The 27,634-nt window shown below is 51.1% G+C and overlaps 2 protein-coding genes and 1 long non-coding RNA gene across 21 annotated transcripts in view; 1 reads left to right on the top strand and 2 right to left on the bottom strand.

Annotated features, from left to right (window-relative positions):
* Positions 1–6,670, top strand: part of DAAM2 (dishevelled associated activator of morphogenesis 2) — a 111,217-nt gene extending 104,547 nt beyond the window's left edge. For all 7 annotated transcript variants that reach the window (XM_029242920.1, XM_029242916.1, XM_029242917.1 and 4 more), the window contains 6 exons: positions 1,684–1,852; positions 2,029–2,136; positions 3,071–3,131; positions 4,323–4,454; positions 5,530–5,700; positions 5,918–6,670. In XM_029242920.1, the coding sequence (XP_029098753.1) occupies positions 1,684–1,852; positions 2,029–2,136; positions 3,071–3,131; positions 4,323–4,454; positions 5,530–5,700; positions 5,918–6,139 (863 nt within the window). In that variant the 3' untranslated portion in view covers positions 6,140–6,670. The remainder of the gene's footprint in view (positions 1–1,683; positions 1,853–2,028; positions 2,137–3,070; positions 3,132–4,322; positions 4,455–5,529; positions 5,701–5,917) is intronic.
* Positions 391–5,742, bottom strand: LOC114907360. Of its 2 annotated transcripts, XR_003796720.1 has the most exons (5): positions 5,515–5,742; positions 4,155–4,325; positions 2,785–2,871; positions 2,392–2,690; positions 391–1,628 (listed from the first exon to the last, which is right to left on the bottom strand). It is a non-coding gene; the product is annotated as an uncharacterized LOC114907360 (long non-coding RNA). The 2 variants fall into 2 exon arrangements; XR_003796719.1 differs by lacking the exon at positions 5,515–5,742 and having other exon boundaries at positions 4,155–4,425.
* Positions 6,671–9,142: 2,472 nt separating the features above from the next.
* Positions 9,143–27,634, bottom strand: part of MOCS1 (molybdenum cofactor synthesis 1) — a 75,741-nt gene continuing 57,249 nt past the window's right edge. For 4 of the 12 annotated variants that reach the window (XM_029242909.1, XM_029242905.1, XM_029242904.1 and 1 more), the window contains 8 exons: positions 19,579–19,743; positions 17,262–17,323; positions 16,859–16,970; positions 16,336–16,448; positions 15,723–15,833; positions 13,307–13,427; positions 12,774–12,821; positions 9,143–10,819 (listed from right to left, as the gene is read on the bottom strand). In XM_029242909.1, coding sequence (XP_029098742.1) covers positions 10,059–10,819; positions 12,774–12,821; positions 13,307–13,427; positions 15,723–15,833; positions 16,336–16,448; positions 16,859–16,970; positions 17,262–17,323; positions 19,579–19,743 — 1,493 coding nt within the window. In that variant the 3' untranslated portion in view covers positions 9,143–10,058. Of the gene's footprint in view, positions 10,820–12,758; positions 12,822–12,950; positions 13,045–13,306; positions 13,428–15,722; positions 15,834–16,335; positions 16,449–16,858; positions 16,971–17,261; positions 17,324–19,578; positions 19,744–19,934; positions 19,939–20,664; positions 20,670–27,634 lie in introns of all 12 variants that reach the window. The other 8 variants (XM_029242914.1, XM_029242915.1, XM_029242907.1 and 5 more) reach the window with 6 other exon arrangements.

The following is a 27,634-nucleotide window of genomic DNA, read 5'->3' as shown; positions in this document are numbered from 1 at the left end:
ACCAATCTAGACGGAATTTTTTAAAAACACAAACTAGAAACCATTCAATTATTCATCAAGAGTATTGCCACTGTTAGGTCACAGAATAGGCAGATGTTTCAGTTTAGAAGCCACTGACCAACCTTACCTCTTACTCATTTTTTTTTTTTTTTTTGGGGTATGTGGGCCTCTCACTGTTGTGGCCTCTCCCGTTGCGGAGCACAGGCTCCGGACGCGCAGGCCCAGCGGCCATGGCTCACGGGCCCAGCCGCTCCGCGGCATGTGGGATCCTCCTGGACCAGGGCACGAACCCGTGTCCCCTGCATCGGCAGGCGGACCCCCAACCACTGCGCCACCAGGGAAGCCCTCTTACTCATTTTTTTACAGCTTTTTTTTTTTTTTACAGTTACTTTAACTGCTTTTGAAGAGTTTTGCAAACTTTTAGTCAAATGGTTTGCATTTAATCTTCATAGCAGCATCTTAAGGAATGTTCAGTTTGGCAGAAGCCAAAGATCATAATACAATGGTTTGATCTTCTCACCACATTTAATAATCCAAAATCATATTCTATAACTGGCAGCCAAATTTTCAGTGTAGGATTTGTATCCCAATTCTGCACATCCACCATTAAATACAGAATAACTGAGGAAGGGCCAGAGTACCCACATCAGAATGAAATACTGAAGTTTTGGTTACTGTTAGTCTTAGTTTGTACTTCCCAGAAAGGTATCATTTAAGGAATTGGAGGGAAATTTTTAAATGCCTAAAGGTTGGAACATTCTTTTAAATGATATTCAATAGGCTGTCTAGTAACCTATTTAATCAAATCTAAGACACCATCAACTGCAAAGCACACCATTATCTTATAAAACAAAAACATGAAAATACTGCAATTGATGATGTTATAATTTAATTGACAGGGATGTTTTTCTTTCCAAAAAGATCAACAAAATTCAGCACTTCAAAAGAGGCAGAAACAGTCCCATAGTATGTAAAATGCTGAAGTTAAAAATTTTAATCATTAGGTTTAGAAAAGTAAAAGTATTATATATATATATATTTTTTTAAATAAATTTATTTTTGTCTGCGTGGGTCTTCGTTGCTGTGTGCGGGCTTTCTCTAGTTGCGGCGAGCGAGGGCTTCTCACTGCAGTGGCTTCTCTTGTTGCGGAACATGGGCTCTAGGCACATAGGCTCCAGTAGTTGTGGCACAGAGGCTCAGTAGGTGTGGCTTGCGGGCTCTAGAGTGCAGGCTCAGTCGTTGCGGTGCACGGGCTTAGTTGCTCTGCGGCATGTGGGATGTTCCCGGACCAGGGCTCGAACCCGTGTCCCCTGTATTGGCAGGTGGATTCTCAACCGCTGTGCCACCAGGGAAGCCCAAAGTATTATATTCTTGCATATATCCACAGAAAGAATATGTTAAGAGTCTAAATATATGCAAGGAAAGATGATACATTCTCCAATATAGTCTTAGGAAGAGTTGGCACATTTTGAGAAAGGGTTATTTGGTGAATTGGCTTTTGGCGAGTTTGCTTCCCCTGGAGGCAGGTAGATGTGGAGAAGATCGTCTGCTGGGCTGTGGGCATAGCCTCTGCCCCTCTGAAGCTGACACTTAACGGCGCCTTTTCTGGACTTTGTGGTGGCATCATCCTAGGGTTCAAGGGCCTGGTGTATGTGGGGCTCTCACCTGTCCCTCCTCCCCCAGCCATCCTGCTGGCCTCCCGGGAGCTGATCCGCAGCAAGCGTCTAGCGCAGATGCTAGAGGTCGTCCTGGCCATCGGCAACTTCATGAACAAAGGGCAGCGTGGGAGCGCCTACGGGTTCCGGGTGGCCAGCCTCAACAAGATTGCCGACACCAAGTCCAGCATCGACAGGTGCGACCTGCCGGCTTCTGGAGCCTCCGTCTCACCCCACCCTGGCCTCTCCCCTCCTCCCCGTTACCCTCCCAAAATATGCCACAACTTCCCCTTAACACCTCACCCTAGTTTCCGCCGGACCCTCATTCCCAATGCCCTTGGCCCCGTACCCCTGACCCGACTTTCACCCACAGAAACATCTCTCTGCTCCATTATCTGATCATGATCCTGGAGAAGCATTTCCCTGACATCCTGAACATGCCCTCTGAGCTGCAGCACCTTCCAGAAGCCGCCAAAGTCAAGTAAGGGGTCCTCTTGAGGCTGCCTTCTCCCTGTGATCCCGCCCTCTCTCATCTAAACTTCCTCCTTCGGGGCTGCTCTGAGCTGGCTCAGAATGAACAGCATCTCGGGGTCTGCTCTGGGAGAACCCAATGAAAGACACTCTTTGCTCTCAAATCCTCATTTCAGAGATTCTCTCAGGAAACAAAGCGGGGAGTGGGGAGTTGCAACAGGGATGGGGAGAATGCCGGCAATGGGGTTGTTATGAAGCCACTTACCACTGCAGGCGATCAGAGCTTAATCCTGCCTCTGCAGAGTGTGGGAGACAGTGTAGGACACTCGCTCCATTATCCCCACAAGGGGTAAGATGGGCATCATCTACCATCTCCTGTCACTCACTGGCTGGGGGTGGGCAGTAATGCTCTGGCCCGCAGAGAAAGTGCTCAGTGGTTGGAAGTCAGGGCAGTCCACTACAACGGAAGGTCCAAGGAGATGGCGGGGGTGGGGTGGCGGGCTCCAGGGGCATCTGCTACAGGCGAGAAGTCAGACCTGAACGTATATAGGCCGATAGAAGCATCTCCGATAGAAGCAGAAACGCAGAGGTAAATAGCTAATACACATCAAAGGTATACTGCATGCAAGATACCATGTTAAGAGCTTATGAGCATTACCTGATGGTAATAAAAATAAATCCAAGCCAGAGGCCATGTGTTGGAAACCTTCCAATATGCAGCATGACATTTCCGGTCTAGAAGGATCTATAGGACATGTTTCACCCGTCATTTTATAAAAGCACAGACAGAGCACAGAGGGGAAATGATTTGCCAGGGCAACATGTTAATAGTCAAAGCAGGGCTGGAACCCGGGTGCACTGACTCCCAAAGCCATTGGGGTTTGCTCTGCCTTGTACTAACCCCAGCTCCTCTCCCTCCCTCTGTGTCCCCCCGCCCCCCATAGCCTGGCAGAGCTGGAAAAGGAGGTGGGCAACCTCAGGAGGGGCCTCAGAGCAGTCGAGGTGGTGAGTACATCATCTATGCCTGCCTGGGTTTGAGGGGATGCTGCCCATGCTGCCTGTGTTTGCTGCCTGTCACTGGGCCAGAGGGTGGACTCCCCCACCCCCACCCCAGAGGCAGACCCTGTCTGATGCATCTCTGTGACCCAAAGCTCCAGGCTGGGGTGACAGAACAGCTGGCACAGGTACAGCCTGTAGCGTAGATGAGTGCTCAGGAAAGGATAACTGAATTACCCAAGGCTTAAATTTAGACTCCTGAAGAGGGGACACCCATCTGAGACTGTAGCCTATCACTGTACAGTGGAGTGGAGTGAATGAGAAATCTGCCACGTTTAAGATTGATTCAAATCGATGGGACAGAGGACCTGCATGCCTTGGAAGCTTAGGGCCGGTAACACCTAGTGTGACACTGGGGACCACTGTCCCCAGAAGTTCTTTCCTTATGTCTCTTCACCTCCTGCCTGGGCCAGTAGAGGACCCAGGGGCTTTACTTTTTTTTTGCTGGAGACCCAGATCTCTACTATTCCTGATCTAAGGGCTTCTCAGATGATACTGTCTCTAGCCCAGTGTGGAGGCGGCCCACTCCTTTGTTCCGATCTAGGAACTAGAGAGCCTTCTCATCTTCACTGGGCGTATGTGGGGAGGCGGCTAAGGGGATAATGGGCTTAGAAAAAGAAGTATGAGAAGGAACCTTTTGTTGCCATTATGGCAGTGGGGGGACGGGGCAGGGGGCTGCTTTCTAATTTATAGCCCTTTAAAGCGCTACCCAAAATGTGGTCTGTGGTCCATGAACCAGCAGCATCGCATCAACTGGGAGATTTGGAAATGCATCTCACGCTTTAATCGGCACACAGATCACCCAAGGTTCTTGTTAAAATGCAGATTCTAATTCTGAGTGGGGCCTGAGAGCCTGCTTCTTAAAATTTCACGCTGCTGGTCCCAGACCACGCTTTGGGTAGCAGGATCTAGAGAAAGAAATATGGCAGCGGGGGCGAGGGAAGCATAGAGGCAGGGGGGACTGGTTGATACCTCACAATCTTTGCCACCCTTAGAATTTGAGACCCAGGGTGTTCCCTCTTCCAAAGGCAGGCTCAGTGTCCTGCGATTGGCAAGGAGGGTGGAGGATGTGGTGAGTCCCAGCATTCCTGACTCTCGTCCTGGCACTGGTCTGACCAGCACTTGGCTCTCCCTCCTCAGGAGCTGGAATATCAGAAACGCCAGGCGTGGGATCCGAAGGACAGGTTTGTCCCGGTCATGAGCGACTTCATCACGGTCTCCAGCTTCAGCTTCTCAGAGCTGGAGGACCAGCTCAATGAAGCCAGGGCCAAGGTAAGGGCGCCCCAAGCCCCCAGGCTGACCCCACCCCTCTCTGTCTTCACCGGTCCTACCACAGGTGGCCCAGAAGGGACACACCCAGAGGCACAGAGCTTTGAGGAGAAAGGGTTTCCTCACTCCTACAAGAAAAGCGACAGCAACGCTGTTGCAAAGTTCACAGTCCATTGACCAGATGTCAGGCGCCCCATGAAGTGTTTTCCATCCTCTGTCTCACCGCCTACCTTCTGGGTTTGTTGAAAGGCTATTATCCCATTCCACAGATACGTGCACTGAGATCCACAGACGTTAAGTAACTTGCCCAGGGTTGCCCAGCTGTGACACACAGCTGGGTTAGAAGCCTGACTCTGGAGCCTAGCTTTGCTCTCGGTTGCTCTGCCTCTTCCTGCTTTGCACTCTGACATGCCTCTGGACCCCAACTGTGGGAGTCTTATTGAGATGTGGGTCCTCATTCAGGAGGTCGGGGGTGGAGCCTGAGATTCAGCCCTTCTAACCAGCTCCCGGGAAACACCCATGCCGCTGGTCCAGGGAGCACACTTAGAGTAGTGAGGGCTTTCTTAGAGGGTTTTCAGTAGGTTGAATTAGAGATGGTAGTTCTCAGTAATAGGGCCAGGTATGTAGCTAGCACTCTGCATCACTAACTCATTTAACCCCCCCCAACACTATAAAATAGGTCCTATTATTATCCCCATTTTACAGATGAAGAAACTGAGGCACAGAGGGGTTAAATAAGTAGCCCGATAACTAGATGATCTGACATCCTTGTGGTCCTGACCTTAGGAAGTGCTTCCCAAGGTCTGCAGCTCCTGGTCCTGTACCTACACCCTAACAGACCCAGAGGTCACTCTGGGCAGCCTCTGTCAGCCAGCCTGGGTCTCCCACCTCCCCACGTGTCAGCCTCAAGCCTTTCCTTCCTTCAGCCTTGTCCTTACCCTGATGACGTGGGGGGGGGGGCTCCCCTCTCTAGCCCTGCCCCCCCAAGTTCCCCCACCTGGATGAGCTCTGCTCTGGCTGGAATTCAACTGCCCACCAGGCTTGGGGGGGACTCTCCACCAACCCTTCTCTTCAACAGTTCTCCAAGGCCCTGATGCACTTTGGGGAGCAGGACAGCAAGATGCAGCCGGATGAATTCTTCGGCATCTTCGACACCTTCCTGCAGGCCTTCTCGGAGGCCCGGCAGGACCTGGAGGCCATGCGGAGAAGGAAGGAGGAGGAGGAACGACGGGCGCGCATGGAGGCCATGGTGAGGGTGCTGCTGGGGCCTGGGCCTGAGCAAGGCTGAGGGAGTGGAGAGCGCGTGGGCGGCGGGAGGCTCAGGGTGCCCTAGCAAGGAGGAAAGTGGGGCCAGTTGGTAGACCCAGCCCAGGCGTCAACCCGTGAAGGAGGGCAGGTGTCTGTGGCCTGGACCGCGGTGGATGTGCTGGGCCGTGGCCTCTCACCCGCCCTCCTCGCCCCTCCAGCTGAAGGAGCAGCGAGAGCGGGAGCGGTGGCAGCGCCAGCGGAAGGTACACGCAGGCAGCGCGCTGGACGAGGGCGGCGAGTTTGATGACCTGGTGTCAGCCCTGCGCTCGGGCGAAGTTTTCGACAAGGACTTGTGCAAACTCAAACGCAGCCGCAAGCGATCAGGGAGCCAGGCCCTGGAAGCCACCCGGGAGCGGGCCATAAACAGGCTAAATTATTGACCTGGGGGACTGGCCGCAGCGGGAGGCTGGGAGACAGGGATGGGCCCAGGGCGGCGGAGTGGAGGAGGCCGTGCTAGTGATACTTACACAATTCGGTGCTGGATTTAGAGCCCTGGGCTGGGTCCTGGGGGCGGGGCTGCGTGGCAGGACCCGGTGTCTCCCCACCTGAAGGGGCTCCCCTCATCTCCTCTTCCCATTATTCTTCCTGCACCCTGGCCCCAGGGGTCACTCTCTGAGGCGGACTTGGCCATCCCTGGCTGGCCCTGCTCCCTGACCCCCAGCATGGACACCCAAATGTTGGCACAGAGCTGTTCCATATCTAGCCTGGAGAGACGTCCACGGACCTTGTCTAGATTTCACGTGCCGTGGGGAGTAACGGGCGGGGGCATCCAGGCTCCCATCTCTCAAGAGTAGGCTTAATGGAACGTTGATCTGGGGCGAAGTTTCCTATTGAAAGGAAGAGGCATGACACATGCTAGCTAGATGTGTTCCAGGAAAAAAAAAAAAGGTGCTGGGAGGATGATGCAGGGACCAAGTCATCAGGACAGGGTGACAGTGCCTGTTTCCTACGTCACGAGCCCTCTGGCCCCTCTCTTGCATGTCTTAAGTCTCTCTCCCTTCCCTCCTGCCATCTCCATCCTATACTAATCCAGAATCCCAGAAAACTCACCTTTGGGTTCCCACGACTAGGGCTATCAGGTACTTGATGGATCTGGTAAGGGAAGGGGTTCAAGAAAGAAGACCCCATTCATCACCACACCTCGTACGTTGGGCACAGGGACCCTGGAATGAAACTGTCCTTCCCCACCCTGTACAACCTGACCATTGTCTTGAAGCGAGACAGTGACCTCACACGTTGGCTAGGGGTTCCAGAGGGCCAGATCCACCCAGAGCGCCTAGGTTACCACTGAACATTACTCGGACCCCATACTCGTCTGACATCTGCCGCTGAGCAGTAGGCACAGTGACCTCCTGCTCTGTCCAGCCTGCAGGAGACACTTCCAACTGCATTCGTCTGGCTGAGGTTGGCCCTGGGGCATCGGTTCCGAGGGCTCCAAGGGCAAGAGCTGCCCTCTGCAGTTACGTGCCACCTCTAAGGGAGTAAGGGGACCGCCTCAGGGGCATTCAGATGCGGGGGGGCGGGCCCAGAGCAGGCAGGGGTGGAAAGCTGAGGGGGTCCCACCCCCCCAGCTCTGGGACCCGACTTGGTTCAGCCGACTTTCATTCTGGTTCTCCTGTCCGTTCTCACCTTCATTCTGTCCACCAGGAGCTGTCCTTGTGGGGCAGGATGATGGCTGGTATCTACACAAATTTTCTAAGGACAGAGGTGAGCTGAACTCCATCAAGGCTCATTTTTAATACATTTCCAACCCCCCAGAGTTAACCCCTCAAGCTCTGTATCTGTGAGACCTGCCTGACCCTCCCTACAACCCCACATCAACAGGCTCCCTGCCCTCCTATCCTCCTGCCCTTCCCTTTTATGTTTCTCACCTTCTGACCTCCTCCTCCAGCTCAGGGTTATTGCCAGTGGACAGACTGGTGGGCTGGGCCCACTCTTCAGCTGCCTATCTATCTTTTCTGGGGGTGGGAGCATAGTAGCTGCAGGGGAAGAAACACAGGGTTGCTGAGCCCAACATGGGTGTTGGTTCAAGGGGGAGGGATTGAGCAAGTGTAAGCCTGGTGGGGACCGGTGTGAAGCAGCCATCCTGGAGTCCAGGTGAGGGTAAGGTGAAGGCTTACCAGGAAGAGTAGCCGCAGAGCTGTGTGATACCCACAAAGCCCCCGCTGGAAGAAGCCGGCATTGGGACAATGGGAAGGTTGTGGTGGGACTTCGCAGGGTCCTCCCCCAGACCGGCCGGGCCGAGGTCCACCTCACCCACTGGGACCGGGAATAGGGAGGGCTCCACGTCTAGCCAACAAGCCTGCCCAAACCCCGGCATTCCCACCCACCGTGGAAGGCTGGATACGCACCAGGGAAGAAGGAATATGGAAGACGTTCGAGACACGTTGGATCCACAGAAAAGCACAGTTCGGTTTAACTGTTTACAGAGGACACGTATATTGATTGTTCCAGGGCTCAGGCTTCTCACCTCTAAAGATTTTGCTTTCTCTATTTATTATTTTTCTAGATCTGGCCAGTGGCTCTGATACCAGACGCCACTGTAGCCAGATCGCCAACAGTGCCTTGGACCACAGACCATCACGGCTGACTCGGCAAGAAGTGCTGGTGCCTTGGAGACAGCTGAGTTGGTCCTTGATGTGCTAAACGTTGACGCCTGTTGTATTTGTTCCTTGGTCGTTCCCAGGTGCCCTTCCTGCCACCTTTGGGTCCATTTCTCCAGCTAATTTTGTGTACAATGTAAAATTCAGTTAATCTGATGCAACCTGTCCCCTTCTCAGGAGCAACATCTGCCCCCCCTCCCCTGTGAGGCGTGTTTAGGGCGGCGGGAGGATGGGGAAGGGTCTGGTCCAGGCTCTTCCCCAACCCTATTCCCTTTCCACTCTCTGGGGGAGCCGTGACCATCCCCGCCCCCCACCTCTACCACCTCCACGCCAAGGCTGTTCTCACCAGCTGTTTCAGATGACAAATGAGGCTAATGTACAAAATCTGCAGCGTCCTTTTCGCCTGCACCTTTTTTATAAGAATATATTGTAATACTAAAAAATATTAAATCCGTGCCACCCCTACCTAACCTGCCTTGAAACCTTGTGCCTTCTTCCCATGCTGGGACGTGAGACGTGCTGGGGAGCGGCATAGCCCATGGTGTGTTGGAAGCAGACCCTACCCGCTCTGCGAGCCCCGACTGTGACATCCTCAGGAATTCCGCAAGCCAGTTCACGTCGTACGGTAGCTTGAAATCGGCCAAGGTGGGAGGACTTAGACCATGGAAATTGGCCTTTCTTTCTTTTCCAAGAAAGAGCTAGTTGTTAAGCGTTTGCCAGCACACCTGGGTGCAGGGCCAGAGGAAAGGCAGGCGGTGGGGGGGGGGGGGGGGCCGGGGGAGCGGGCACCTACCCACACCGAGAGAACCCAGCAAGCGCATCCAGCGTTTGGGGATGTGAAAACCGGGAGCCTCTAATTGCACCCTGTGACCTCTACCAGCCGGCGACGGGATGGGCTTCGGACACCCCTACCTGACAGTGCTACTGGAGATGCTGCACCTCTGGGCCTCCCTCTCCACTCCTGCCTTCTCCCCCAGGGAAGGCGGGGTGCACGGAGAACATGCCCCTTTGCTTTTCCAGCGTCTCTCCTGCTCCTCTTTCCCCAGGAGGCGTTGGGTTGAGGGGTGGGCCTGCCATCACGGCGGCTCGGTGCCCTCGGCACAGACACAGTCCTCATTCTTGCATCCCCAAAATGGGCATCGTGGCTTTATTTGGTGCACCGTGTGGGTGAAGGCAAGCTCCATCGCTCCTCCTCCCCTGGTGTGTCCCAGGACGAAGGGGTGCAGGTGGAAAGGCCGTGCGCGGGGCAGGTGTGGGAGGTGTGCTTGGTCAGGAGGCCTCAGGGCTGTGGCCCACGAGGCCCCTGCTTGGGAGCCCTTGGCTCCCTCCCGGGGAAGGAAGGAGAAGAGAAAACCCAAGAGAGAAGGGGAGGTTATGGGCTCAACTGTCGGAGAGAGTCCACAAGTCACTCAGTGTGATTTGGGGGTTATCTAGCCTTGCTTGCTGCGGCCAGCCCCCTCCCACGACCTTAGTTAGGGTCCAGGAAGGCTGACGGGCCTGCTGGTTTCCTCTCGGAAAAGGAAACCTCGCAGGTCAGTGTAGGTCATCGAGCAGTAGAGGGGTGGGCTGACCTGGGGTTCCTACCGGTTGAAGGTAACTGGTGGCGGGGTGAAAGGAACTTGACATCTTTCCCTTGGCTGAAATCGCATCCCATCTCTTGACCTCGCTGGGCCAGGGGTGAGAGGGGGCAGGAGCTCTACGTCCGATGGAAGTCCCCCCGCTGACCCCCGGTCTTGCTGACGAGCTTGATCTCCGCCAACACGATGTCCCTGCTGACAGCCTTGCACATGTCATACAGGGCGAGGGCGGCCACGGCAGCGGAGGTCAGGGCCTCCATCTCCACCCCAGTGGGGCCCCGAGCCCGGCAAGACGCCCGGACCACCACGGCGTGGCGCGTGCTGTCCAGCTCCAGCTGCACCTGGACGTGGCTCAGGGCCACGTGGTGGCACAGGGGGATCAGCTGGCTGGTCAGCTTGGCCGCCTGGACGCCTGCCAGCTGGGCCACCACCAGGGCGTCTCCCTTCTTTAGCTGGTTCTCCTGGACGAGCTTGTAGGCCACAGGCCCCAGGAGGACCACGGCTGAGGCCACGGCCACCCGCTCTGTGTCTGGCTTCCCACCCACGTCTACCATAGCCACCTGTCCTTCCCTGTCCACGTGGGTCAGTTGGTCTGAGGTGGGCAGAGGTCCTGACGGGGTGGCAGGAGCCCGGGGCTCTGGGCTAAGGCACTTTGGGTTGGCATCTGAGTCGAGGTGGGAACCGTAATGTCTCTGAGGGAGACCAGATGCCAGCCACCGCTGGGCGAGGAGAGGGATCTGGGGGAGCCAGCCCCCTTTCCACAAAGTCACCATCTGGCTGGAGAAACTCACTCTGTGTCTCAGACCCTGAACATGGAGGGAGTCCCTGAAGGAGATGCTTGGAATGGCTGGTGGGGAATCTTGGCACATCAAAAATAACTCTGGAAGGAAAAGGAAAGAGAAGAAAGGCTCAGGCCAAAAGGTAGGTCTTTTGCCACCTCCCTCCCCAAGCCTCTCCCCACCAAACCCCGAGTTCTCCCGTTCACACTGGGGAAAGGGGAATGAGGGGCAAAGAGCACAGCGAGGAGAGAGAGAAAAGCGATGATACACAGAGATACACAGAGAAAAGCGATGATACACAGAGGCCCCCGGAATAAACACGTGCAGCCCTCCTCTCCAGGAGGTACACAGGGCCAGGGTCCCGCAGGCTCTGCCTGCCCTGCAGTGGGGTCTGTGGGTGCTCCCACCTGGGCTCCCCTCCTCACAACTTTCCTTTTGCCCAAGTTCTCTTAAGAAACACCTAAGGTCTGAAGACTGAAGCCTCGATCAGATGACTGCTCTGTCCCTTCATTTTCTTAAAACGATAGCGAGGCCTCAGCCTGAATTACCAATTAGTTACTCTCATCTTCACATTCTCCGGGAAGGGCTAACAGAAATCATATAGTTTATAGACAACATACTAAGGTAAATATTTAATCTATTTAAGCAACATCTCAAGCAGATCAGAAGCATACACAAAGCAACAGGATGATCTGAATGGTCCCAGGGGCCTCGGGGACCTTGTAGGCTCTTGTTACTCAAAGGGTGGTCCAGGGACCGCCAGCGCCAGCACCACGTGAGGACTGTTAAAAGAGATGCAGCCCGGGCCTCCCGAATCCGGATCTGAAATAACAAGATCCCTAAGGGATTCAAAGGCACGTGAAAGTCTAAGAGGCCCTGTTCTAGGCAACTCTTGGTTTTATAGAGATCGGACCGCTTTAGTTACTCTATATCCTTGAGCGTATTATTATTCCTTCTAAAGCAATTAGGCCTCCCAACCTCTAGCTTTCCATCATGCTCTGGCCCCCCTACCTTGTCAGTGTCAGAGGTACAAGTATCAAGGCATCCCCCACTCCTTGCCATCAAGGCGTGTCAGCATGGGTCAAGGCCCAACACAAGAGGAAGAGGATGGTGGAGGTGACGGCAGAAGAGAGGTGATACAGTTTTCTTCCCGGTGGCATGCTGTGGTGAGCCGCCCTTCCTTCTCTGGGTGGCTGGTGTGGTCCGTGGGCTGTCTCTGGCCCATTCCAGCCCACATGCCTCAGGGCTCACTCTGCTCCAAGTGTTGAAGGAAAAGAATCCCTTCCCCTGGTCGTTCTCACTGCTTTCTCTTGCTTAGGGCACAATTCAGGGGCCCAGATCTGGCTGTGGCCGAGGGGACGAGGCCTCCCCTGCTCTAGCCTGGGCATGCACCAGAGAGATAACAGCATCCCCAAAGCTCCGCATGGACCAGCTAGTTCCCCAGGGTTAGAGACCACATGAGGCTCAATAAAAAGGTGTCTCTGTTTGAAGCATCCTGCTCTGGGCACGTAAGTGCCCGGGAGTTAAGGAATTAGGCAGTTGAGATCCTGGCTGTGTCCTCCCTAGGAAGCTGAGTAGCACTCCTAGCTTGCTGTAAGCGCTGCCCACACAGAAGCGTAACGACACAAGGACCAATGGCCACTAATGGTCCGGACACGCACGTGAATTGACCCACAGGACAGAAGGGAAGGGACGCCTGTGACTGTATCCAAGCTGGGAGATTCTAAAGCCGAGGACAAGATCTCTGTCTTACCCAGAAGCTCCATTTTCAGGGGACAACTAACATAGCGATCATAAACCTGGAGGACCCCCCCCCCCCGACCCGATTTCTGGTGAGACAGAACGATGATTTCTGTGGCATGTACATACAGTAAGAGGGAGCCAGGGAAGGGAAGAAAAGCCACAGTAAAGGCTTGGAGGGGTAGGAAAAGGTGAAGGATGAGAACCTCAGGATGAAGTGCAGGATCAGGGTGGGGGGCGCCTACGGCAGGGGCCCCACCCCACGGGATCCCCCCCTGACAAGGGTGAGTGGTTACGTACTGATGGGTCACCCACCGATGAGGATCATGGGCCGGTTCTTCATCTGGGAAATACTGAACATGCCTGGGGCGAGGGAAGGATGGGGGGGGAGAGGAGAGCAGGGAAGCGGGGAGAGAAAGAGGGCGGGGAAAAGAGTTCACTGAAACGAACGATGGACACAGAGGTATGACAGCCCCGTGGACACGCACTCACCTACCGCAGCCCGACAAAAAACCCCCGCCGTACACTGCAAGGTCGCCCATGATGGAGCCCATGACAGTTTTTGGATGCCAGGACCCTGCCCTCCCTGTCAGGGATGAGAGAGGGGCAATGACACCCCTCTTTCTCCACCACCCAATGAAACAGCCCGAGAGAATGTGGGGCCCCCCGTCCTGTGCAGGCTCTGCTCTTCCCCTGGGAAGGAGAAGCATCACCGCACCCCAAGTCTAGAGGTCCAGCAGAAGTGACGGAGAGCACGGACCACACTGAGTGCCACTGCCTCACTACAGACCTCCCTCCTGCTGACAATGGACCACTCACCGCCCAGCCTGGCCTCCCCGCCCCCTTACCTGCATGCTGCCGCTTCTTCCTGCCCACGGCAGCCCCAATGATGCGCCGCAGCTCCTCCTCAGAGGCCCCCGCCCGCAGGTGATCCCGTAGAGATACCTCTGAGTTCCCAAAGAGGCAGACCTGGAGAGACCACACTGCGGGTGAGGCCAACATGCCCCCCTCATCCTGAGCCTTGGCCCCCATCCTTGGAGCCCCCCTGGGCTGGGCACGAGGGCCTCCCATGGCTGGTCATACTCAAAGCAGGTCTTCCTGCAATGAGGGGCCGAAAGTGCTAGATGGAGGAGTCGGAGGGGCTGGAAGGGCAGGAGGCAAAAGCAGACACCCCAAGGCCTGCATCATCTGACTTCCGGTCACGTTTCCTTCAGCGCGTGGTGCGTACTTGAAAAATACCAAATAACTGCCGAAAGATACAGCACATCAAAATCTAGATCCACACCTTCTCCTGAGACATTCCATGCAAAGGCCTCTTCATTGCATGGGAATGGACCCCAGTCAGTGGGAGCTGAGCCCTGGCAGTCCCCTCCAGACCCGGCATGTACATCCATTTCCCCTCCATCCTCTTCCAGTCCCTTTGCTCCCGGACCCTGCCCGCCTGGCCCTGCTCTGGTTTGTGGCCCCTGACTTGGGGCTGAACAGTAGAGGGCTGGTGGAGATGGCAGCCTGAGGTCATTCAAACTTGACTCAATGCTCCCCTGATTCTGGGAGAGGCTGGGAGCTCTGGGGGGCTCGGGGTGGATGGGGCAGTCCCAGAAGGTGGGACACCTACTTCCTCCCATGAAGCCCCACAAAGCACCTACCAAGTGTCAGCCCTGTGCAGGGAGCTGTGGGCACAGAAGCACGTGTGACAAGCAGACAACATCAGAGAAGATATGAACGAGATCTAAGCGGAAGATACACCCACTTCCCCGTGCTGGTCAGTCCCCCTTCCTCGCTCCCCACCAGCCCCCACTCTCTGCCCTCTTCTGCAATCAGAGCCCCCCTCCTGCTGGCTTCCGCCTGGGTTTGGCTGATGGGAGGTCAGAGGGTGAGAGCAGAGAAAGGCCGGGCACTTCTCGGCAGTGGTGCTTCTGTCCACAACCACAGCCCCAGCCAGGCGGCCGCTCCAGCTCTCCTGGGAGCCCAGTGACGCCAACTCCTCCCCTGCCCCTTCCCTCCCAGGGGTGGGACAGCAGTTTGCTGCTGCTCATCCAGTGCCCTTACAGGCCCCCTTAACCCTGCGCTATAAACAGCCTCTTCCTCACATTCTCCTTAGAATCCTCCCTCCACTTCCCGCAGCGGGGTGGAGGGGACTGACTGACACAGTTACCACCAACTGTCCACTCAGTCCTGTGCCTCCAGCCCAGAAGACCCCCTCGCTTTATAACAACCTGCTGCACAGTTCCTATCGGGTGTCCAGCCTGACGGTCCAAACCCACCCACCAGCACCCTCACCCCCGATCCCAAGCAGGTCCCAGAGCTGACCAGACAGCCCGGAGCCTCTCTCTCCACCCACACCTGCAGCTCCAAGTTCTTTCACTCTTCCTTCCCACCTTCACCTTAACTCTTACATATCTGGAACATCACAAAGTGGCCATTTAACTGTCCTTCTATTTCCAAATTCAACCTGGGAGTTATTCTTCCTAAAACATGAATCAGGGATCCTGCCTCCCCACCCTGTATAAAAACTCTGCCCAGTGTCCTCCTGTCAACAGGACACACTCTGCACCTTGCATGGGGTCACTCAAGCCCTCCACGAGGTGGCCTCCCCATAGCTGACTTTAATCTGCCCTGGCCAAATCAGGATGAACGCATCCATCCTCCCCCCACCACTACCTCCCCCCGCACCAGGCCCAGTCTCCATGGCTCACTGAGGTCCCTGTGCACTCCCTCCAGGTTCACCACCAGAGGCCTGTCCGGCCCCTCATTTGATGAAGAATCCCATACTGCCACCCATTAGCTCTTTGTTTGGTCTCACAGGGAGTCTCTGTGGCCTCACAGAAGATGGGCATGTCCGCGCCTCCCTTCCACCCGCCGTCCCCGGGCCTGAACGCACAGCATGTGCTGATGAGATACTAGATATGAGTAATGGATGCTGGTTTCAGGAATGAACCCCTGGCCTGGTGGGAGGGGCCAACCAGGGTGGGGGCTGGGGGCAAAGGGCACATCGATCCCCGCCCAGCCCTCCCACAGCACTGAGTCCTGGAGAGTGGCTCCTGATCAACCAGGGACCCAAGGAAGGAAGGAACCAGGGTGACGGTTCCATGGAAGCCACGAGTTCACCTTGATCTGCTGCTCCCACGATCCTCCCATATCTGACACTATCTCACCATCACCCCGTGTACCCTGCTAGCCTCACCTCCAATCAGGGGGCACGGGTAGGAAGACATAAACAGAGCACAGAGGGGACGGGGTGCCCATGGGGAAGGGGACACTCACCTTGAGGTTCCCGTCAGCTGTGATTCGCAAGCGGTTGCACGTCCCACAGAAGTGCTCAGACATGGACGTGATGAAGCTGACTCGGCCTCGGAAGCCAGGGATTTTAAAGGCCTGTGGGTGAGCAGTGGAGGGGAGGGGGATAGGCAGTTGAGTGCCAGCTCTCTCCCTGACATCAGAGCCCTTACCTCTCGGCCCTCTCCCCAGGAGCCCTGCAGAAAGCAGCCCCCAAGGCCCTCGGACAACAGAAGACTCCAGTATGAAGCCCATGAGCTCTCCGCCTGCACCTGGCCTGCCCCAAACAAAGGCTACTAAAGATGCAGGAACCTGAGGGCAACACGGCCAGGGACAGCCACGTGGAAGAGCCAGACAAGCACCCGCTCCACCACTCAGTCCAGTGCATCCTACAACAAGTTCCTTAACCTCTGCCCCACGTCGGGCCTGCTTCTGCGTCAGTGAAGCAGGGAGGCTGCTATGATGGCCCTAGAACACTTCCTGCTTAAAAGGAACTGTCCTGCATCACTGACTCCACCCCCAAAGCAGCCCCTGCCAGCTCTCCCGTCCTAGGGTGGAAGCACCACCTTTCTCCCGGCCCCATCCCTGCCCTCCCGCCAACCTTGGCTGTGCTGGATTCCTCCTCCGGCAGCTTCTCCAGCTCCGGCCACTGCTGCCTGAGGGTGTCCAGCATCTCCTTGTAGCTGACCATCTTCTTGAAGTTCCACTTGTTGCCTGTATTGGGGGCGGGAGCTACTGAGTCACATGATGCGGGGACCCAGGGGCTTCAAGTTCACCCTCCCACAGCCCAGGAACCAGTTCTCTGCCGCCAGGCCAGGAGGGCACAAGATGCCTGAAATGGGTGGATGGAATCACAGCCACGCCCACTCTGAGAAGCCTCCGACCCCCATCGCAGCCCCGGTGCCTGCCCAGGCCCCTCCCCACCATCCCTGGAGAAATTCCTACACACACAGTGGTATCGGGGCCAGCAGCACCCACAGGGGCAGCCGGACCTTGTCCGCCCTCCTCAGCCTTTCCCAGGGTTCTTGACAGCCCCCCGTCATGCTCTCAGCGGGGCTCTGGTCCAGCTCTGCCGACAGGCCCGGCCTCCTCTTCCCCCACCCACCCCGCCCTGCGGCACTGACCGTCGAAGGGCATGTACTCTATGAAGCGCACGTCCAGGGGAAGGCCCTCGGTCAAGGCCACGAAGTCCAGGAGTTCATCCTCATTCAGGCCTCGCATCACCACACAGTTCACCTGGTCCAGGGATAAGGGGACCACAAGGGCTATCCCCACTGCATTCTTTTCCAGGGATGACCCTTGTTGGGGATCTGACACCTGCCTAGGCTCTCCACCCAGGGTCCCGTTCCTTGTGTCCCTCCCCCAGTTCTCCATGGGTTGGAAGATTCCATGGGTCAGTGGTTTTCTCCCCTCCCTTGTGGGGAGTGGGGAGCAGGGCTGGATGGAGCGGGCCAGGAAGTGGTGAGGGGTACACCGCAGGTGCACTGGCCAGGGCTGGGGCCTGTCTTGGGGCCAGGAAGTCCTCACCTTCACAGGACTGTAGCCCAGCTCAATGGCCTTGTGGATGCCCTCCATGACCTTGTGGAAACCTGTGGGGAGGGAGAGGAACAGGGTCCAGGCACTGCCTTCCTCTCCCCCACATCCTCACACACACAGAAAGCACCAGAGCCACAAGGAACCTCAGAGACCGCCGAGTCTGGGGACCAGAGAGTAAATATTTCAGGCTCTGGAGACCAAGAGGCAAAATTGAGGATAGTATGTAGATATACATCATAAAGATTTTATTGACTAAATTCAGAATATGGTAATAATTGAGTATAATATTTGTAACACCACTCTGGAATAGAATGAAAGAGTGGAATTCTTTTTGCAGGGATAATATGTTGATTAATTGGTATTCATGGTTAATGTTCCCTATCATTAAATTCATTGCAAATGTTATCTGCAAAATCCATTCTTGGCTCGAAGGCTGTAAGAAAAACAAACCAGGCAGGGGGCTGGAGTTGGCTGGTGGGCTGTAGTGCGTGGACCCTGATCTAGGTGAACCCTCTCATAGCCCAGATGAGGAAACCGAGGTCCAGAGACAGGCAGGGCTCAGCTGGGGGTCTCGCACAGAAGGCAGGACCCCCAACTCCCTCCTGGTGCCTGCTCTTCACCAGTCCGACCGTTCACCCATTCTTCATATTCTCACCGAGCACCTACCAAGCGTAGGTGCTGGGCCAGGGCTGGTGAGCGATTCCTGTGCACGTGGCTCTCTCCTATCTCTGTGGTTAGTGCAGTAAATGTGATCCCAGGCTGGCTTCTCCTCCCCACCGCAGCTCAGTCATGTATCCAAACATGTGAGCACCTCCGGCATAACGGCCCCTCCCCCACCCCCAGCCAGCTTCCACGGTTTCCTTGCAGCATTTTCAGAGTAAGACGGCAGGAAGAGACGGCAAAGGAAAGACTGTACAGCTTTTGTACAAAATGCCGTTAGGATAATCTAGAAGTTCTCTCTTCCGTCAAGCCCTCTCCCTCCAAAAGGAGGCAGGGGACACAGGGATATGAATGGGAAGCAGATCTGGCATCAGGATCTACTGTCTCCGATCCTCATTCCAGGAAGGAGTCAAGGAGGCAGGGGGCATGGGGAAGTGGGGCTGGGGGTTCTCTGGGTAAAGCTCACAGTTATACCTTCCACTTTCCCACCTCAGAGCCCCTGCAGTTCTCGACTGACATTCCTCCTCAGAGTAAGCTCCCTTGATCTGACCACCCGGCTCCTGAAGGGCCAGCATGAATGCCTCCTCCTTGAAGCCCTCCCAGTCTCCCCCTGCTGGAGGAGAGAGCCCTAGAGAGAAAGAGTTCTCTCTTCCGCTCTGCAAGTGCTTGAACTGACAGCACAAGACAAGCAAAGGTGGTTCCGTGGCATCACACCTTTCGGCCCTTCGTAGCCTGTAAGGCAGGACAGTGTCCTGTGCGTCTGTCCCCTCCACAGCACCTGGAGCAGCCTTTAGAGGGCAAAGACACTCCCCCCCAAGCACTTCCTCAGCACACTGCCAAATATAAACAGGAAGTCACACGCTGGGGGAGGGTGGAAAGAGGAGGTGGGGCTGAGAGCTGGAGGCTGTTTCCAGAGAAGCAGAAGGAAAGCTGGGTCTCCCCGGCATCTCTCTGATCCTCCAGAGAGGTCTCAGTAGTGCACCACCCTCCCCAAATCAAAGGGCATCTGAGCCTGTGCAGAACCTGCCATCCCAACCTGGGGCCCACGGATGGTGGGCGCTGGCCTAGTGAGACCCGGGGCTCAGGCCCCTCCGCTCTCCACTGCCACCCTCTCTGATGAAGCCTGGCAGGAGGAGGCTGTGGGTGTGCTTGCTGTAGGGGGTGAAGGAAGAGGCTTACAACAGGATGGGCTCAGGGAGCATCCTTAGGTGCTGGGGGACCCTCAGCTGGCAGGGCTGGCCCTGTCCCTGGAACCCCAGGGCAGCTAGCTGCTTTCACCCCAGGCTGCCCCACATTTCCTCAGAGCTCACTATAGGGTAACCAACTTGTCTCAGTTTGTCAGGGACTGTCTTGGTTTTAAAATGGAATGTCCTGTGTTCTTGAAACCCTCTCAGTCCTGGGCAAACTGGGGACAGGGTAGGGGGAGGCTGGTCACCACAGCTCATTAGCATCCGATCCCAAAACGTCCCCAAGAGTGTGGCTACAGAGGCGAGGGACCTTTAGCAAGACTGAGGGATGAGGTGTAAATGCCTAGGCTTAGCTATAGCCCAGACACCAAGAGGGAGACCAGGCCCCTTGCACCAGCCACAGCTCCCCAGCTACGAGGGCCTGGGAGGGTCACCGTCCACCGTGAACCCCATGTGATCACCTTTCCTGCGGACGATGAACTCAAACTTGGCTGGTACCAGCGTGTCCAGGCTGATGTTGATGGTACTGAGGCCAGCTTCCTGAAGCTGTGGCAGCAGCCGGGCTAGGTTGATGCCGTTGGTGGTGATGCCAATGGTCCTCAGCCCTTCCAGCTGGTGGAGCTGTGCTGGAGAGAACAGCAAGGGGTATTAGCCTTCTTGCTCTTGGTGAGGCCAGGAGAAGGGCTGGAAGGAGAAACTCTGAGCCAGATAAGATGGATGGAAAAGGGGCTCTCTGCGGACCTCTATTAACCAGGCTTAGCTGAATAAGAAATATAAGAAGAAGAAACAACCAAAAGATTAAACACCGAGTGCTCACCTTGCTAGAGTGCAGACGGGATCAGATGGATCAAGGAGACTGGAGCCCAAAGTGCACCCTGGGGACGGTTCTATACAAAGCGGGAGGGTAAGTAGCTGCACCCAGCTTAGCAGTCACGTAGGCAAGGAGCAGGAGGGCCCCGGGCCTATCAAGGAGGCTGCCTGTCTGGGAAACTATATATGGATGAGCTGGGTACGTTGGTCTCCCTCCCATGCCTGTGAGTAGGAGGAAGGCAGCAGCTTTTACCCCAAGGCTGAAAGCGAGCTGAAGGGGGTGGGGGCAGCCCTGAGTAGCTGCAGATACTCAGGAGACGGGATCCCTGGAGTCCAGAAGAACTCCACTTCCCTTCTCCACAAACTCAGGGGCAACCAGCATAAACAGATATAGCACTGACAGCCAGGCCGACAGAAGCCTTGGACACTGAAATGAGTACACAGCTAAGAATCAGTAAATATGGGCTTCCCTGGTGGTGCAGTGGTTAAGAATCTGCCTGCCAATGCAGGGGACACGGGTTTGAGCCCTGGTCCAGGAAGATCCCACATGCCGCGGAGCCACTAAGCCCGTGCACCACAACTACTGAGCCTGCGCTCTAGAGCCCGTGAGACACAACTACTGGGCCCTCACGCCACAACTACTGAAGCCCACGCGCCCTAGAGCCCGTGCTCCACAACAACAGAAGCCACTGCAATAGGAAACCCACGTACCACAACGAAGAGTAGCCCCCACTCACCACAACTGGAGAAAGCCCACGTGCAGCAACGAAGACCCAATGCAGCCAAAAATAAAAATAAAAATATACATTAAAAAAAGATCAGCAAACATTTTAAAAGAATGCTGTGATATGGGGAGGGGGAAGGGTAAGCTGGGATGAAGTGAGAGAGTGGCATGGACTTATATACGCCACCAAATGTAAAATAGATAGTTAGTGGGAAGCAGCCGCATAGCACAGGGAGATCAGCTCAGTGCTTTGTGACCATCTAGAGGGGTGGGATAGGGAGGGTGGGAGGGAGACGCAAGAGGGAGGAGATTCAGGTTTTTGTGAGATGTTACAGAAAAATCCAAATGAACTTTTTGGCCAACTCAACAGAAGAGTGAAAGAGGAAGAAGAAAGGACAGAGATAACAGAAGATGACTCTTTCAAAAATCAGAGTTAGATAAACATAGATGCAAAAATCCTCAACAAAATATTCTTAGGAAACCAAATTCAACAACACATTAAAAGGATCATACACCACGATCAAATGGGATCTAGTCCAGGGAGGCAAGGATGGCTCAACATCCACAAATCAATGTAATACACCACATTAACAAACTGAAGAATAAAAATCATATGATCATCTCAATAGATCCAGAGAAAGCATTTTATAAAGTTCAACGTCAGTTCATGATGAAAAACTCTCAACAAAGTAGGTATAGAAGGAATGATCCTCAGCATAAGAGAGGCCATATATGACAAGCCCACAGCTAACATCTTACACAACAGTGAAAAGCTACATGCTTTTCCTCTAAGATCAGGAACAAGAGAAGGATGGTCACTTGTGTCACTTTTATTCAACATAGTATTGGAAGTCCAAGCCACAGCAAATGGAAAAGAAAAATAAAAGGCATCCAAATCACAAAGGGAGGAGGTAGAACTGTCACTATTTGCAGATGATACTATACACAGAAAACTCCAAAGACTCCACCAAAAAACCATTAGAACTAATCAACAAATTCAGCACAGTTGCAGGATACAAAATTAATATGCAAAACTTCATTGCATTTTCATACACTAGTAACAAATTATCAGAAACAGAAATTAAGAAAACAACTTACAATTGCATCAAAAAGAATAAAATACCTAGGGATCAATTTAACCAAGGAGGTGAAAGACTTGTACACTGAAAACCGTTAACACGCTGATGAAAGAAATTGAAGACAACACAAATACTGATAAATGGAAAGATATTCTCTGCTCATGGATTAGAAGAATTGATATTGTTAAAATGTCCTGTACTACCCAAAGCAATCTCCAGATTCAATGCAATCCCTATCAAAATTCCAATGGCATTTTTCACAGATATAGAACAAACAATCTTAAAGTATGTATGGAACCATAGAAGACTCTCAATAGTCAAAGCAATCTTGAGAAAGGAGAACAAAGCTGGAAGCATCATGCTCGCTGATTTCAAACCATATTACAAAGCTATAGCAATCAAAACAGTATGGTATTGGCATAAAAAAACACATGGATCAATGGAACAGAATAGAGCCCAGAAATAAAGCCATGCACATACAGTCAATTAATTTATAACAAAGGAGACAAGAATGGAAAGGACAGTCTCTTCACTAAATGGTGCCAGGAAAACTGCATAGCCAAGTACAAATGAATGAAACTGGACCACTATATTACACCATACACAAAAATTAACTCAAAATGGATTAAATGTTGATCTGAAACCATAAAACTCCTAAGAGGAAACATGCAGTAAGCCCCTTTGACATTGGTCTTGGTGATGTTTTGGATTGGACACCAAAAGCAAAGGCAACAAAAGCAAAAGTAAGTGGGGCTACATCAAACGAAAACGCTCCCACACAGCAAACGAAATGGAAAGTCCACCTACTGAATGGCAGAAGATATTTGCAAATGATACATCTGATAAAGGGTTGATATCCAAAATATATGAAGAACTCATATAACACTAAAAAAAAAAAACCTATTAAAAAATGGGCAGAGGATCTGAATAGACATTTTTCCAAAGAAGATACACGGATGGCCAATAGGTATATGAAAAGGTGCTCAACATTACTAATCACCAGGGAAATGCAGATCAAAATCACAATGAGATATCACTTCACATTTGTTAGAATGGCTATGATCAAAAAGACAGGAAAAAACAAGTGCTGGAAAGAATGTGGAGGAAAGGGAACCCCTGTGCACTGCTGGTGGGAATGTAAATTGCTGCAGCCACTATAGAAGAGAGCACAGAAATTCCTTAAAAAATTAAAAACAGAACAACCATATGATCAGCAATTCCACTTCTGGGTATTTATCCAAAGAGAGTGAAAACATTAACTCAAAAAGATATATGCATCCCTATGTTCACTGTAGCATTATTTATAATAACCAAGATTTGTCCATCAATGGATGAATGGATAAGGAAAACGTGGTGTGTGTGTGTGTGTGTGTGTGTGTGTGTGTGTGTGTGTGTGTGTAATGGAATATCATTCAGCCATAAAAAAGAAGGAAATCTTGCCATTTGTGACAACATGGATAGCCCTTGAGGGCATTATGCTAAATGAAATAAGTCAGACAGAGAAGACAAATACCATATAATCTAACTTATATGTGGAATCTAAATAAAACCAAAAAAAAAAAAAAACCACACACCAAAAAACCAAACCAAACAATAAAGGGATGTAGGAAAACATCCAGATGGCCAACAACAGAAAACTGGCTAAATCATGCTTTGTCTAAATGATGATGGAGTATTATGCAACTAAAAATGACTCTGTAAAAGAATAAGTTAGGATGTTGGGAAATACACATGTCACATTAAATCCAGAGGGCAGGTTAAAAACAGTAGTTGAAAACTAGGTGCAAAGAAAAAAGACAGGAAGGTCGCCAAACCAAAATGTTGACGGTGGTTACAGTTGGGCAGTAGTGATACTATTTTTGCTTATCTGAAATAAACATGTATTACTTTTGTAGTAAGAAAATAAAAGTTTAAAAATAAAAGTTGTTGTTTTAAAAACAAAGAAAAGAACTTTCCTCTGGGACTCTGACAATATGGAAAATTAGTAGTAGTTTTTGGCTCCCTCCACCAAATCAACCCTGAAGAAACACAGAATCCAGGAACTTAAAAAAAAAAAAGACAATCTCGAGAAACTCACAGGAAGATGGACAGTCCTTTTGAGCTGGTATGGGGGAGGGGGTGTGTAGCCTGGGGTTGAAGTAGACTGGCAGAGAATGGAAGCAGTTAAAGGAAAGCAAGGCAGTTCAAGCTCTCTCCTTACCCTCATCCACTGATGCCTCAGTACAATCAATGCTGTCCCCTTCCTGAAGAATTTGGTGGTAAGAGCTCCAGAGAACTAGCTTAGGAGGTCAGCTCAGGGAAGCTGCCAAAGCCCTGCTGGGATTCATCCCTCCACCCTCCCCCTCCAAAGCCCCAGGACTGGTGGATTAAAATGGAGAGTAACTGCCTCCTTCCAAATCTGCTTCTCTCCGAGGGTTTGAAGGTGAAGGTCTGTCATATTACATCACTCCAGGAGGTGCCATTCTCATCACATTCTAAGTCAACAGCATCTCCCAGAGTTATGCAAGTACACAACCTGCGCTGTCCTACGTGGCCAGGCTGGTCACTGGTGGGGAGATTACAAACATGAGTGAATAACTGTGATTTTCTGGGATCTTGAGCTCACTGGGTCTATTGAAGACTAAGATCTGGCCTTAAACCTTTTCCCATTAAGCAGTGCCATACAGAATAGCTAATATCCTCAGGGGAACAAACTTACTGCCTAAACTAAGGAGACCCTTGAGAAGTACAATCAGTGCTTCCCCCACCAAAAACAAAACAAAACAAAAAAACCCCAAACACCCCCAACCCTCTATATATATCAATAGAAAAGAAATGATCAAACAGACCAAGAATGTAAGATAAACATAAATACAATAAAAGAAATAACAGAAGATATTAACAATATGAAACAAAATGTTTCATTATAAAAGGGAACAAGGGAAAGTAGTAGTTAAAAACAGTATTGTGGTGGGAGGGAGGGAGACGCAAGAGGGAAGACATATGGGAACATATGGATATGTATAACTGATTCACTTTGTTATAAAGCAGAGACTAACGCACCATTGTAAAGCAATTATACCCCAATAAAGATGTTTAAAAAAAAATAAAAATAAAAATAAAAAATAAAAAATAAAATAGATAGCTAGTGGGGTGCAACCACATAGCACAGGGAGATCAGCTTGGCACTTTGTGACCACCTAGAGGGGTGGGATAGGGAGGGTGGGAGGGAGACACAAGAGGGTGGGGATATGGGTATATATGTATACGTATAGCTGATTCACTTTGTTATACAACAGCAACAAACACAACAATGTAAAGCAATTATACTCCAATAAAGATGTTAAAAAAAAAAACAACAAAAAAAAACAGTATTGTGAAATAAAGAACACAAGAAATAAGTTAAATGGTAATATCAACATAGGAGAAATTGATGAGTTGGGAGGTAAGATTAAAGGGCTCTCCCAGGAAAAAGAGGAAGAGAGTAAGATACCAAAATATATTTTAAGAACTGTGGAGGCCCTAAGTAGAAGGAGCAACATCCAGATAATAGAAGTCCCAGAAAAAAATTAAACTGGAGAGAAGGAAGGAATATCTGAAAACATAACAGAGTAATGAAGAAAAGTTTCCCCAAATGTAACGCAAACGTAATAGAATGAAAGGACGATGTCACTGAATGCCAACAGGACAGATGAGGAAAAGCCTATCCTAGACACATTACAGTAAAATTTAAGAAAATCAAATAACAAAGGCAACACTCTAATAACTTCCAGAGAAGAAGTGTGTATTACCAAGAGCAAAACCCAGACTGACATCAGACTTTTCTCAACAGCCAGACTGACTGTAAGGAGACAATGCAGTGACATTCTTAACATAATGAAGGAATGAACCTTGGACATAAGATTTTAAAAGCATTCAAAATATTATAAAACTACTACTTTAAAACATTAAAAAAAACTACCTGGTATGTCAGATTTAATTAGATTCACCATCAAAATTAGAGTCACCATTAGACTCACATCAAAAAACTTTTAGAGGGGGCTTCCCTGGTGGCGCAGGGGTTGAGAGTCCGTCTGCCAATGCAGGGGATACGGGTTCGTGCCCCGGTCTGGGAAGATCCCACATGCCGCGGAGCGGCTGGGCCCATGAGCCATGGACACTGAGCCTGTGCGTCCGGAGCCGGTTGCTCCGCAATGGGAGAGGCCACAACAGTGAGAGGCCCGTGTGCCGCAAAAACAAAAAAACTTTTAGAGGAAATATTCAAATAAGAAGAGAAACAAATTCAGGAGATGCTGTAAGAATTATGGAAATTATGAATGATCAAATACATTGGTAAAGTTTGTTGTTATCTTAAAAGGCAGAGCGTGTGCTTACAAGAGATACAGAGGGGCAGACTATTTGTAATGACCTGAAAGAAAAATTATAGAAAATATGAACAATACAGGTGGGGGAGGGTTGAAAAAAATCAAGGGCCTAAGAGTGTGCTAAACTTTTTGCCTTGTGAGGAAGAAAAAAGGGGGAGGGTCATTTATTTAAAAGTCAAAAAGGAGGAAAAAGAAGCACAAAAAAAGCATGACAGAAAAAAAGTGTAGAAATGAGTCCAACTATTTCAACAATTACAACAAAGGCAACTAGAATAAACTTGCCAGTTAAAAGTCAAAGATTGTCAAATTTGATCAAAGTAACAGCTATGTGCTATTATAAGAGACATATCTAAAGTATAAGAATACAGAAAGGTTTAAAATGAATAGATGAAAACAGATAAAACAGCACACTAAAGCTAAAAGCAAGCTGATATAGCTTTAGTAAAATAAAATACATAGACCTTAAGACTAAAAGTATCATCATGGAGAGAGACCTACTACACAGTGATAAAAGATCCAATTTATGAAGAAGATATAACAATTCTAACCACATATGAACCTAATAAAATCACCTCAACTATAGATAAAATAAAAGCAACAGGACCTCTGGGAGAAACTAACAAAACCACCTACTTATTTATTATTGGCAGGCCAAGCAGATAAAAAGCCAGCCAAGATTGACATAACCAAAGGTTTGGGAAATAAAATTAACCAGCTGGATCCAATGAACAAATATAGACTTCTTCATGTAATAATTAAAGGACAAGCTCAAGTATATAAAAAACATTTATAAAAACTGCCTATATACTACGTCATAAAGCAATCCTCAATAAATTTAAAAGGATAAGTTTCATAGAGATAAGATTCTCTGACCACAATATAATTATACTTTAATAAAAATATGAATTAAAATCCTCATATTTTGAAATTAAAAACACTGCTAAATATCTCATAGATCAAAGAAAAAATCAGAATAAAAATTAAGAAATACTTAGAACTAAATGTTATGAAAACAATAGGCTACATTAGGACAGAAACAGAAATAATGAAATAGAATATGAATACACAATAAGAGGTTCAACAAGTTCAAAAGTTGGTTTAAGAATAGCACAATGGACAAATCTCTTGCAAGACTTAACAACAAAAAGAGATGAAGACACAAATAAACCACATTAAGAATAAAAAAGACAAAACTGCAAGTAAAACTAAGATAAAAAGATAATAAGAAAATATTACCAACAATTTCATACAACTGACATAATGACAAATTAAAAAAAAAAACTATCAAAACTGACTCCAAAAGTAGAGAACTTGAATAATACAGTAACTATTAAAGAAATTGAAGATGCAATTAAAAATCTCCCTACAAGGGCTTCCCTGGTGGCGCAGTGGTTGGGAGTCCGCCTGCTGATGCAGGGGACACGGGTTCGTGCCCCGGTCCAGGAGGATCCCACGTGCCGCGGAGCTGCTGGGCCTGTGAGCCATGGCCGCTGGGCCTGCGTGTCCAGAGTCTGTGCTCCGCATCGGGAGAGGCCACGACAGTAAGAGGCCCGTGTACTGC

The sequence above is a fragment of the Monodon monoceros genome, unplaced genomic scaffold, assembly GCF_005190385.1.
Source record: "Monodon monoceros isolate NGI ecotype Baffin Bay Population unplaced genomic scaffold, NGI_Narwhal_1 Super_Scaffold_3, whole genome shotgun sequence".
Classification (NCBI taxonomy): domain Eukaryota; kingdom Metazoa; phylum Chordata; class Mammalia; order Artiodactyla; family Monodontidae; genus Monodon; species Monodon monoceros.
Note: the sequence above shows the minus strand (reverse complement) of the source record. Positions and strands in the feature narration are given on the sequence as shown.